Here is a 13,210-nt window from a genome sequence, read left to right as displayed (position 1 = left end):
AGCTCCCTCTACAATACACCCGGCTGTGTCTGAATTGCAGAAGTTCTCCCATAACGAATGTCCTAATAATCTACAAATAATTTTTTTTTTTTTGCCAGAGGGTTGTGTTCCCTTCACTAGTACACCTGTGATGTGCCAGAGAGTGAGGGGAAGGCAGGGAAATATTCTTAGCTTCTCTCTCTATTGGCTCCTGTTCTTGCTTTTAGGTAGACTCCAGCTCAGAAAATCCTAAGATGGCACAGGGCAAGGGATGTGCATGGCACATATCTGGCACCTTTGAAAACCAAGCCTGAATTCTTGCCAGTATTCAATAATCTGTACATGCATAAATATTTTCAAGGTAGAACCTCTACTGGAACCACTTTTCCTGGCATGGATTCAAGACAAACCCTTTCCATGGTCCGCAGGAGACTGTGTCCCCTCCTTTGTTTGAGACTTAACCTGTTTTTCGTTTAATGTATCAGCGCTTTGCACCACGACACTTCTGGTTTTCAGCTTCATACATCAGTGTATACAGAACTCCAAGAAAATATTTTTGCTGTGTCTTTGCATTTGCAGGCCTTCTTGCAGTGCTTGGGAATTTCAGAATTATTCACACAGTCATCGCTTGGAATTGATCAAAAAAAAAAGGTGCTTCTTTTTCAGTCACCCCATCAGTAAAGAAGGCTGAGTTCATCAGCTGAACAGACAACCCTGGTAAGCCAGATTTGGGAAAGAATTCTTACTGTTCCAAAGATTTAGTATTCAGATGTTATAGACTTGATTAAATTCTAATTGTGTTTCTAACTCTATATTTAATAAATAGACCATGGAGAAGGGAGGAACAAAAGAAAAAAAAAAAGGGCTGTGAGCAGTGGGAGGGAAACCAGGAAATGAGACCATGAATCAAATCTGGTCTTGGATGGAGATGACAGTCAGGCTGGCTACAAATTCTGCAGCTCACTTGCTACTGATGTGAACCACACCAGTCAGATAAAAGAATATCAACATAAATAATCACACATTAATATGACATAATATTAATATATTACACTTTGAAGTCCACAAGGAAATCTGAGGGTCCTGAACTGTATGATACACATTAGCTACACAATCTTTGCAACAGCTTCCCTTGGCCAGTGCTGTGAGGCATGGAATCCGGGCTGTCCTCAGTGGAAAGTACAGGGATCACTGGGGTGACATTTTTCATCATAATCCAATGTATAGTGTGTAGTAGCCAACAGAAAAATAAAGACTATTAATAAAGTATTAATCAAGTATTATATATATATTATATATATAAAGATAAAGGTACTCTGAACCTGATCTTGAGGAAGCAGCAGTGGTCTGCAGATACCACACATCACATGGAGCTGTCTGACACCAACTAGAAATCCAGCCTCACTCCTTCAATGAGTATGAGTTGAACTCATCTTTTTTATTTTCTCAGAAAAAAGAAGACTAATTAATCATTATTCATTGATCAGGTTGTTAACCTTGATGACTCAGGAAACCAAACGGTGCAGACATGACTCTCCTTGTGGTATCAGTTGGTGAGTGTTGCTGATAGGGTGCTACAGAGTATGTAGCAAAATTCACGCACGCTTTTGTCTTGAACTAACAAGAATAAAACACTGACTGTAAAAAGTGAAACAATGATTGAAGCATCGATTCTGAGATGAGCCATGAGCCTTCAGCTTCTGCAGGAGCTGAACAGGGATCGAAAGGTAAGGTATTCTGCCCTTTATACTACCGGGCCTTTGCATATGTTTGTAAAGCTCGTTTAGAGAAATTTGATGGCTTAGTGTAATTTGCCCTGCAGTTATAACAGACACTGAAACTTGTGCCAGTGGCACCAGCAGAAGCAGGATCTGGCACACCAGGAATGTACTGAAGATACATTATTTACTCGTGAAATCTCATCTCACGGCAGAAGGCGCTGCGGACTGTTACATCCAACAGGAAAGAGTAATTTCCAGATTTTGAGAACTTGCAAACGTTGCTATAATGGTCAGTGCTGATAAGGAGGAACCTAGGTACTATCAAAGCCCTTCCATGCTGAACATTTCTAAGGAATAGATGACCATCAAGGGATAACCAGGTAAAGTCGTACAGGGCAACATGCTCACCGTGGCAGTGACCGAGCAAGATGATCCTCCACAGAATAAAAACTCACAGCAGGTGTGCAATGAGCCTTTATATGTCACCTCGCCTATCAAGTGTTTTCATGGCATTTTTTAAGTCTTGAGACAAGAGCCTGAAATTTAATAGTGCCTTGTTCCTGGGCTCATTAGGATTTATTTGTTTGTGAATGTCTGGCAATGTTATCCTTCACTACTTTTTGGCTATACATGATAGCAAACAATTTGAGTGTTAAGTGGTACAAGAAGTATTCCTACCACAAACGAGTACATCCAGTCAAGGACAAACAAGATGGGACCACAGCATTGCTTTTTAACAAAGGATTGAGCATTTATAACCTGGCCATAAAAACCTGCAGGATGTGTGGAAAAGTGTACAGCACCACAAGAAGTGAGTGTTTTTAACCTAATAAGACACCGCTTGTTTTTCAGATACACAATGAAATCCCCGAAGTTTACCAGTTTGAGATGGATTTTCTGCTTACGCAAGTCAGAAATGGGTTCAGCTCAAACAAGAAAGAGAAGCTGTTAATAGGTTTGTATTGATTGCTACATTTTTATTTGTCATTCTGCTCTTGTGTTATCTTTTTTCTTGGTAGAAATGTACTCTCTAGTAACCAGCGAAAAGAACTGATACAGAAGACCAATGTCCTTCTGCTTTGGCACTGAATGACCATGGGTATGTCACTGTATCTTTGAAGAGCTTTACTCTGACTGGAGTGGGACACAGGTATCTGAGGTAACACACACCCCGAAAGCGCCTGGCTTGGCTGCACAGAACTCCTGTAGACTGACTAACATTACTGAGTAGTAACAAATTATGCTGTGCTGAGCTCTGTTTTGATCTTTTGATTACTGCTGCTGCCTGTACTACTGAGTTTAAACTAGACTGAGTTTTTCTATGCCACATAGCAGTCAACTCTATGAACCACATTGATAAACACTGCTCTTAAAAGTAAGCGTATTATTTATGTGAACATATAAATTGTTTGAAGTTGTACACAGAACAACTACTTTTTCTGTTTGCAAATAGCTTGTGAGAGTCATGAACGAGACATGAGTTTATTTCCCAGTCATTAACAAATGATTTTTGGACCGCAAATTTTTTGTAGCCTTTTCTAACATTTATTTCTAATTCTTTTTTTTGTCTGGCAATGCCCTTGAAAGAGCTCTCAAATAGGTTGGACAGTCCACAGAGAAAAGCATCTGATATATAGACAGCTCTGGCCTGCAGCAAACCGTCTTTCATTTCCACCTATTATAGGGGAGCCATAAATTCTGGGGTACCTCTGTCCTGCTCTTTCTACAGTGAGTGAACACATCAGAATGATCCAAAGCAATTTTGAGCTGGAATTCTGCCCATTTGTTTTTTCCCCTCTCCTGAAATCTATGCATATGTTACAGTGTTCTGTAATTTCAAGTCATACAAAACAATCATAAAAGCCTCTGGTAGAAAATAGCTGTTGTTAAAGCCTTAATTCTGACATATAAATCTTTCTAGTCTGCAAGACAGGAGGATTTTCTTAGAACCCTCCCAACAGAGGACAAATACATTAGAAGAGCTGCTTCTGATGTGGAGAATGGCATTTCCACAAACTTACGTCACTAACGGAATAAATACAATTTGACCTCCTAAAAACATTACCAGTGGGGGAAAAAAAATAAAAAATCCAATACCCTCAGTTTGTTGGTGCTCACACAGTATCAAGACAGATAGATGCACAGTCCATTTATTCCCTTAAAAACAGTTACCAGGATGCTGAATTCTTACTAGCACCCCCTCACAGAAACCAGTTTAGCATCTGTAAAAATGGGCATAAACGTCACGTCATATACCTCAAGAGAACAGCTCATATGTCCTTGATATATTTTTAAGCAATTTTTATTTGGTAGTAAAGTGGCTATCAGCCAATGCTTCAGCAATATCTTAAGCCCCAAGGAAGGCAGATACTGCTGAAATGTCAGCTGATAGACACTTTACATCCAAATAAAAATTGCTTGAAAATATATCAAGGATATGTGAGCAGTTCTGTTAACGCAGACAACATGATGTTTGCATCGATTCAGAGAAATGAAATGCGTCAGTTGACAGTGGCAGCAGTAATCTGAAGTGATCATTGTGTAACCACTTTGGGGCAAATTTCTTGCAAGGGGAGTGGAAGGCTTTGGTGTCACTTCGGTACAAACAGGCTATCCTGCTTTGAGCCAAGCAGGTGAAGGACTTGGAAGGGAGGGAAAAAAAAGATAAGTCTCCTAGTTATCATAGTTATTATTTGTGTGTTGCCAGTGTCAAGGTGTCCCAGCAGAAGGCTGGGGCTTCACTGGGTAAAAGAGGCCAGATCATGGAAGAGGCAAACCAGTGTGTATTCATATATTCCAGCTATGTAAGGGTACTTCTTGCCTTGTATTTATTTAGGCTTGAGAAATTCAAAGATGTATTTGACACCATTGGCATCTAGAATGCAGTACTTTTTTTGGTATTATACACTGCAGAACATCTTTTTTTCTCCTTACAAATGTATTCCCAGCACTCAGCTCTGCGATTCCGGCCACCAAGACAAGCCGTGGGATCTGCAGGGAGGATTCTACTTGCAGAACAGCCAGATCTAGATGCAGTTTATATACAATAGAAAAGGCTGAAAAGAAAATGCATTATGCGTTATTAACATCATCCATCTCTTGGAAAGAAAATCTTGTGCCCAAAGGGGCGACGTTAATGGTAATTTTGTGCCGTTACGATGTGGAAATGGGGATGAGGCCTCGGCTCGGGCCCAGAGCTGCGGCAGGGGCCGGGGCCGGGGCCCGGGCCCAGACCCCGCCCAGCCCCCCGCCCAGCCCCCCGCCCAGCCCCCCGCCCAGCCCCCCGCCCCCACCGTTAGCGTGGGCCCGCTGAGGGAGGGCAACAGCACCCGGCCCCTCAGCGTCAGCGGGGCCGCCCGGGCTGGGGGGACCCCCGAACGCCCCCTCGGAGCGCGGCTGGGTCCCGGCAGCGCCGGCTGGGCTGCGGGCCGCGCCCGCTGCCCGCCCTCTCTCAGCGCGGCCGCCAGAACTGCGCTACCCAGCGGGCGTCGCGCAGGGCCCGCCCCGCCCCTGGCCCCGCCCCTGGCCCCGCCCCGCCGCTGGGCTCCCTGGGGCGCGTAGTCCGCGCGCCCCCGGTGAAGTTTAAACCGAAAAAGTTTCCGCTCCCTTTCCGCGTCCCTCACCGCTCCTCGGCGGGGGCGCGCCGTCTCCATGGCTACGGCCACGCAGCCAATAGGGAACAAGGTTCTAGGAGCGGAGGGCGGGGTGGGGCGAGCGGCGGGCCAATAAGGGGCAGTGTTGTTGTGGGGCGCGCTGGCAGCGGGGACAGTGAGTCTCCTTGGGGCCGTCCCTGGCCGTGGCCTGGTGGCGCCGGGCGAAGATGGGCGGCGGCGGGAGCAGCACCCGGCGCGTCACTTTCGAGGCGGACGAGAATGAGAACATCACGGTGGTGAAGGGCGTGCGGGTGAGAGCGGGGCTCCCCGGGGGTTCCTCGGGCCGGGGGCGCTCGCCGGGGCCCGCCGGAACGCTGTGGGCCTGGTTGGCCCCGGGCCGCCCTGAGCTCGGCCCGCCCCGACCCCTCCTTCCTCGTTTTCTGCCCGCAGACTGCTGGCCCCGCACGGTGTCGGCCCCGCACGGTGTCGGCCTCCGTTCCCGGCCCTTCTCCCGCACTGACCCCCGCCTCTTTCCCCCGCGCCGCTTGGGCCGTTGGGGCTCGGCGGGGGCCGCGCCGCTCGGGTCTGGGGGCGCCTGCGGCGGCAAGAAGCCCAGCGGGAGCAGGAGGCTGCCGTCGGGGCGTCCAGCCCCCAGCCCGCTGACCGCAGCTGGGCGGCAGGACGCCTGTAGGAGATGTGCAACGAGGAGAGGTGGTTCTGCCTTTCCCTGACCTCTACGGATGGGAGCGCCTCCCTTCCCACGCCCGGCGCTCTTGCTGCCGGGTAGCTGACAGCCCGTGTACCTGCAGAAGCATTCCCGTTCTTTCCCAGTTTATGGCCTGCTCTTGCCTATACTATACCAGAAGATAGCTTGTGACACAAGACACTGAGAAATCTTGCAGCTTAGAAATTTTTCAATGGAAGACAGTGTGTAGTTCATACCAGGAGTGATAATAAGTTGTCTTTTATTGCTGCTCATAGGGAGGAGTGTGGCAGAATGAACCATGATAGAAACTGCTGCCTGTTTCAGCACGCTAATATTTTTCAGTTTTGATCATTTAATGCCTTGGGCAAGTAGGTGATGGTAACGTAAGTGTTCGTAGCAAAGTTCATCTGCTATGAAATGTGCTTAAATACAGGCAAAGACTATTGGAATTTCTCTAAAGCATCCTGGATTTTGAAATACTGGGAATAAAACCAGAATGATATCATGGGTACTAGGAAAATGTAGCTTCGCTAATTAAATAATGTTAGTCAACAGAGCATCTGAAAGTAGGATATACCTCACTGTTTACATACTTTTAACTATGTGAGGTTAAATTGAGAGTTTTAACGATTGGGTTAAGAAATCGTATGCTGAAGAAATTTTACACATGCATATTAGATTACAGATTTTAGTGAAATCTTTGTAATGGATTTCTGCCAGTGAGAGACATCATGCTGTAGGTTTTAGTAAAGAATTTGCTAATTAAAATAAATTTTCATGGGCTGCCAAAACAGTATTTTGATAGAGTTGGTGTTCAGAGACCAATAAAAAGTTTTAAGTTGAAAACCAGCAGTTTTCATGTTATTACTTCTTCACCTTCTGTTAATTTTATGTGTAGGCTACAGTAGAGCTGAAATTGGACATTACTGTTATTCTGTTTGATTCTGCATAATTTGTGACAGTTTTTTGTGTGTGCATGTGTCAATATTGGAATCAACTTGGTACTTGACTACACCTGTTGTGACCACTTGTGTTGCACAAGTATTTTGAGGGAGGGCTTTATTAGGATGAAGTTCCTCCTGAGTTAAGTGCTTTGTGCCTGCGTGGTGTGATATTTGACTGTCATCTAAATAACTGGGAAAAGCAAAAAGGTTGATTAATTACAAGCAATGTGACAAAGGGTGTTATTTCCTTCATTTTTCCCCATATCCTCTTTTCTGTCATATCAGTCTCTTGTGTTCTGAGAGTGCCAAAATAATCTTGTTCAGTCGCAAGAGATGAGTGCTCATGCCACAAATGGGGGGAAATAGTTTATTTTGCATTGTGAATAGAGTTTTGGCAGCTGTCATACCTTATTTTGGGGCTCTATGCTCTTTTTTTTTTTAAAGTTTTACTTAACCTTTTGGGGAAGAAAGGGGTAATGGGGATAAAGGAGAAGATGCAGTCTGACTCTAGGTTGGGGGTTATGTTTTTCAGCTGTCTGACAGTGTCATTGATCGTATGAAGGAACCTTCTTCGCCCAGTGGAAGACCGCAGTCTCAGCACCGATCAGCATCTGGTTCAGGTATGCCCATGTTTTTCTGTTTTGTTTTGGTGTTTTATTTTTTTAATGTGAGGAAGAAGATCAAATGTGCTGTTCAGAGCATTTTAATGAGCTCATTGCCATTTTGTAGAGATGATTTTTTGACATTAACTGTTTTGCTCATCTCCTTTTGAAGAAGGAGGTAATTTGTAGGCTTTTAGAGGAGTTGAGTTACTCTTTGTTTTCTTCTGACTGACATTGAAGTGTAAAACACAACTGTTTATTAGACTTGGTTTTCTGTGGTGTTATTTGTTGTTAAAAACTTCTTTTTTAAAAAAAAAAAACCGAACACCCAACAACAAAACCAGAAAAGCAAATATCCATTCCAAATATGTATTGAGTTCTGAAGTGGAAATTCTTGCATACTTAATCAACGCTGAATTTTAGTATTGTGAGCTTCTGTTGAAATATAGATAAGTAAACAGTAAAAGAATAATACGCTATTTTCCTATCATGGAATAGTGGAAATAAGTCACATACTGTTTATACAGATCGATGGCTCAGAACGATGGCTTTCTTAACTTGTTCTATTCTGTTATTGAGGCTTGTTCAAATGCATCAAACGGGCTTTGTGACAGGCAACCTGTGCTCTAAGTTAAAATACTGCGGCACAGTGAATGTGATGTAGCTACTGAAGGAGTGAAAATGAATGGCAGAGATTGGAATGTGTGATTTGTGTGTGTTTACTATGTGAAATGTTTAAGGTTCAAGTAAGACTTCTTATCAGTGCTCCAAAAATATTAATGATATCAGTATTTCCTAAGGGTATTTTGCCTTGATACTTAGAAAAAAATCCCACCGAAACTCAACAATGATTAAAAACAAGTCCTGTGGCAGTAGTAGGCCTTGCAGCAAGACCTGAATGAGCAGAACGTTGCATCTTTCTTTCATCTGAAGCATAGAAAGTTGGTTTTCTGTTGCTATCAGAGCTGGACTCCCTCTGTAGTCATTAGAAAGAAAAAGGCATTTTGGGGGACAACTCATCTGGCTTATTTGAGAATTCTACTTCAGAAAGAGATGAATTGCCCTCTAGGAATGTCAGGGTGAAGAGGTCAGATGTAAGCATTTAATGTTGTCAAGCAAATCCAGCAATAGGATGTTTTACAAAGATTTGGGCTCCCAAATGATGCTGTGTTAGAGGTTTGTTTTTCCACTTTATGAATAGGAAGCCTGTGGCGTAGTGAAAGCAAGGATAGTATTAGGGCTAAAAAGGACTTCAGCTATTAACCTGGCTCGTGAAATACACTTTGCCCAATAAAATTGCTTAGAATTTAGTGCTTGCTTAAGGAAGATTTAAATGGAGTTGGACTGTAGTTTAATGTATGGACAGCCAGATTGTCCATCCTTTTTTTTTAAATACTAGCCTTCTGCACATGTATTTTGCTGTGGTGAAGAAATTATTGTAGACAAAGGATTTATATGGAATCATACTTGCACATCCTACCTGCTTTCATGGGGTGCTTGTTGCTTTTTCATCCTTAAACTTGGGTTATGGAAGTAGTCTTGCAAATAAGCATATGTGATTTTTGGCATGTGGTAACTAGAGGTGAAGACTTTAATACCCCAGTAATTCTTTGCTAATTCACAGTATGTACATATCTTGATCCTTTATTTTGTTTCTCTTTGTGTGTTGGAAATAGTGTTTTTAAAATATTTTTATTTTTATTTACTGAGGGGCTAAGTGATGCCTTTGACCGCTCACAAGCTTGGGAAACCTATTCTGTATATTTGCTTTAATAACTAGTGATTTAGGTGAAGTGCTTGTATTTCCACAGGAGAGTATAATTGGTGTTATACCTCAGTTGCTAAAATGATTTGTGTTTAAGAGGATTAAATTATACTTAAGTACATGTTACCCTATCATTCGCTCCTCTTTCACTGAATGTTTTTTGATAAAGAATTACCAACTATTGAATTTCTTTGTTGATGTAAGAACAGTCAACCTATTTGTTTGTTTTGTAGCTACATCTAACTTGTCAGAGTCTGCATTTGTCTAATAAGGTGCCATTACAGAAAGGGCACTTGCCTCAAAGCCAGTGTCCTGATCACTGAATATTGACCTACTCTCCACTGATGGCTGTGGGAGCTGGATCCCAAATCTGGGTATCTTCTGTGATGCAGCAGTGCTGGGGCTTGGTTTCTTGGTAAAGCCTCTTGCACCGTTAATGAGACCTCTTTCCAGGCAGCTCCTCCTCTCCTGTGTATGAATCTGGTGATAGTGACTTGTTTTTCTGACGGAGTGGGTCTCTCACTGCTTCTGAAGAGAGTTACCCAAGGATGGTGGTGTTTGGAGGCTGGCTCTGGCTTTTGAATTGCCAGCTGGGCAACTTTTGAACTCAACAGTTTGTTAGCCTGCGTTTGTATCTTCTAGACAAATAACACTTCTCTACACAAATAAAAAAGATCTGTAGAGGGAGAAACATTAGAGCTATTAAAAGCAGCCCTTTCTTTAAGTCAAGTCTTTTGATAGCTTTTGGTGGAGGAATAATGGATTAGATTACATGAAAGAATGTGTATCTTGTTGCTTGCCAATATGACGAATTTATTGACTTCAGTCTGGGGTTGGAAAATGAAATTACATACAATTACAATGAATCTGACATCTAAATACTATGTCTTGAAGCATCCTAGCTTGCTTGGCTAATTTTCTGACTTCTGAGTAATATTAAACACACTAAAATATTTAAGAAGTGTAAAATCTTTAAAGTATGTCTGTAATTCCTAAAGCAATATTGATGAAAAGTAATTTGGTTAGACAACGAATACTTTTTTTTTTCTTCCCTGAGTGTGTATTATACCTAAAGCTTTAGTCATAACAGACAAAGGGAATGGTCTAATTCATCAGCTTAGTGGATATCTGAAAAGCTGTTAGTCTGTTACAACAAAAAAAAAGAACAAGTGCTTAAATTATCAAGAGTCTCTGCATGTCAACCATTTTTTCCCCTTTGCAGAAACAGATGACACTGAGGACAGAGGATTTTTTTTTTTTAAATTAAATTATTTGTTATTGTTGCTATACTATCCCCATGAAAACAATCATAAAGGGCCCATGCTATAAAGTACTGTGTATTGTGTAGGTATAATAAAATAAGCACTGCTGACATCTCCTCAGAAATCAGGTTAGACCTTGCATGTTTCTAGTAGAGAAAGATATATTTCTTAGCTTTGTTCATTTGTGTGGAATGATGCCTTTTAATTGTGTAGCCTGTTGTGTTGGTGTGTGTATCTTTTGATGGGGTTTCAGTGGCCCAGGGTATCTCAGCTTAGTTGGAAACATTTAAGAAAGTATTGTTGAGATGTGCAGGAAGGTTTATTTAAAGAGTGAGGTTGTAGTAGAAGACATAACCAGCATTTAACTGAACTTGAAGGAGACAAACTTCTGGTTATGAAGAGAGCTAGTTGGTGAGATCCCATAACAGGTAGCTCTAAGGGATAAGCTCAGGGAAGCTGTGAGGTCCTTAAGGACAACCTCTTCTCAGTGCATGAATGATCCATGCCAGTACTCGGGGAAAATCAACAGATATATTGGGAGGCTGGTGTGGTTAAACGGGGTGCTTGTGATAGAGCTTCTGTGTAAATATGAGTCCAGCAGGATGTGGAAGCAGAGACAGACCACAAAATGAATTAATTTGTAAATGAGGGAAGGCAGTAGGTGTTATTCACCTCAACTGCAGCAAGGTGTTCAGCACTGCCTCTCCTTATATTCTTGTGTCCAAGTTAGGATGTTGCAGTGTGGATAACGGGACGATGAGTTGGGTTAAAAACACCTGGTTGGATGGTCAGGGGCAGAGGTTGTGGCTAATGGGTCATGTTCTACTTGAAGACTGGTATCGTGGGGTTCCTCAGGAGTTTGTCCTAATTAACAGCTTTGTCAGTGTCCTGGAGGAGGAGGTGGAGCACACGTTCTTCAATGCAGCTGACTGCAAACTGGGAGGACGACAGTCAAGGGCAGGGCTGCTATCCAGAGGGACCTAGACTGGCTGGAGGAATGAGCCAACAGGAACCTCACAAATTCAACAAGGACAAATGCACTAGGAAAGATGCAACCCTTTGCCACAGCGCAGGCTGGGGATTCCCTGTCTGGGGTGTAACTTTGCTGAAAAGGAGCTGGAACGATGTCAGTAAGGGTTAGGGGCTGGAGTGCCTTCCCTGTGAGGAGAGGCTGAGGAAACTTGGCTTGTTCAAGGTCAAGCAGAGAAGGTTTTGAGGAAGCCTAATAGCAGCCTTCCCATATCTGTGGGGCTCATTGAGAAGCTGGTAACAGGTTCTTCGTGGTGATGCATTGTATGAGGGCAAGAAACAGTGAGCACTGGAGCAGGAGACGTTCCAAGTGGCAACAAGGAAAAATGTTGTCATGATGAGACCAGCCAGGCATCAGAAGAGGTCTTCCAATGAGGCTGAGCAGCCTCCATCCTTGGAGGCATTCAGGATGTGAGTAGATAAACCCCTGAGCAATCTGGTCCGATCTCAAGGCTGAATCTGCTTTAGGCAGAGAGTTTGAAAAAATTACTTCTAAGGCCCCTTCCAACCTTAATCCTGTGATTTTTGTAGTGGGTTGTGAAAATGTTTGCTCAGTGCAAGAGCATTTTTAATTTATAACATGAGAAGGGGCCATTGTGACTGCCTGGACTGGTCTCTTGCAATGTGCAGCGCAAGAGAACACTGCTGAGAAGTTTTACACCAGAGTCATTGACCTTGTTCTTTGTATGGTTTTAGGAAGACTTTTAAGAAAAAATTATTTTCTTTGAAGAACTGCAGTGTGTACTGATGGTGGTAGTAATTATGGCTAGTCAGATGCTGCATGAAAAAAAGTAAAACTGGAATACCTCATGATAAATGTTGTGGGAGGCTCTGCATTATTGTAACTTTGAATTGTTTTGCATTTTCAGTTTTTATGAGTGTCTGGAAGTTTACAGAGTTTGGCTAAATTTATGCCAGTTAAGCAAGAATCCTGCAAATAAATCCCGTTAGTTCTGTGCTGTTTAATGTATTAATTGTTTTTGACTACCTTTCTGTTGCAACAACACCTTTTCTCTGTGTAAACTGAAAGATGAAGTAAACTGACGTTTCTGTGACTATATTTTGTAGAGTTCCTCTTAATTTTAGAAAAGGGAAAAAAAACAGTTAGGAATGCCTAGGTTGATGCCCTGCTTTGATTTTGCTGTGAGAGCCTTGTAAATCTCAGGCAGTTCCTTTTGACCACTGACACGGATTTGCAGCCTTTCTTCTTGCAGGAGCAAACAGGAGGGCTTGGTCTCTACATTTGGTAGTGTTTATTTGCCCCTCTCTAGGTACAGCTCTGGGTACTCTTTTTTAGAAGGAGGTTTAAAACTTTACTGGTACTGTAAAACTCTGAAATAAATCGAGTAGGAATCCTCAGTCAAGGAACTGAGTTGGTCTGTGGACCTCTGGTAACCTGCAAGGCTGTGATTTGCGTCTTATGGAATAATACTGGGTTTGCTTTTAAGAGCGTGTTTGTGGTTTTGGTTTTATTTCCCTCTGACCTCTGGGAGAAATAATAAAAGAAGTTTTTCAAAGGGATGCAGAGATATTTGTGAGAAATGCTGGTGACTTCTGATAGGCTTTTGGTCTGAAATTCTTGGAAGCCTTTAATGTAGCTGTCCTGGCA

The 13,210-nt window shown here is 42.8% G+C and overlaps 1 protein-coding gene across 2 annotated transcripts in view; it reads left to right on the top strand.

Moving 5' to 3' along the window:
• Window positions 1–5,440: 5,440 nt before the first annotated feature.
• Window positions 5,441–13,210, top strand: part of CHCHD3 (coiled-coil-helix-coiled-coil-helix domain containing 3) — a 163,690-nt gene continuing 155,920 nt past the window's right edge. Inside the window, exons 1-2 of one of the 2 annotated variants that reach the window (XM_056339902.1) lie at window positions 5,441–5,604; window positions 7,476–7,563. In XM_056339902.1, coding sequence (XP_056195877.1) covers window positions 5,521–5,604; window positions 7,476–7,563 — 172 coding nt within the window. In that variant the 5' untranslated portion in view covers window positions 5,441–5,520. The remainder of the gene's footprint in view (window positions 5,605–7,475; window positions 7,564–13,210) is intronic. The other variant, XM_056339901.1, reaches the window with a different exon arrangement.

Source organism: Falco biarmicus, chromosome 5 (genome assembly GCF_023638135.1).
Source record: "Falco biarmicus isolate bFalBia1 chromosome 5, bFalBia1.pri, whole genome shotgun sequence".
In the NCBI taxonomy this organism is placed as follows: Eukaryota; Metazoa; Chordata; class Aves; order Falconiformes; family Falconidae; genus Falco; species Falco biarmicus.
Note: the sequence above shows the minus strand (reverse complement) of the source record. Positions and strands in the feature narration are given on the sequence as shown.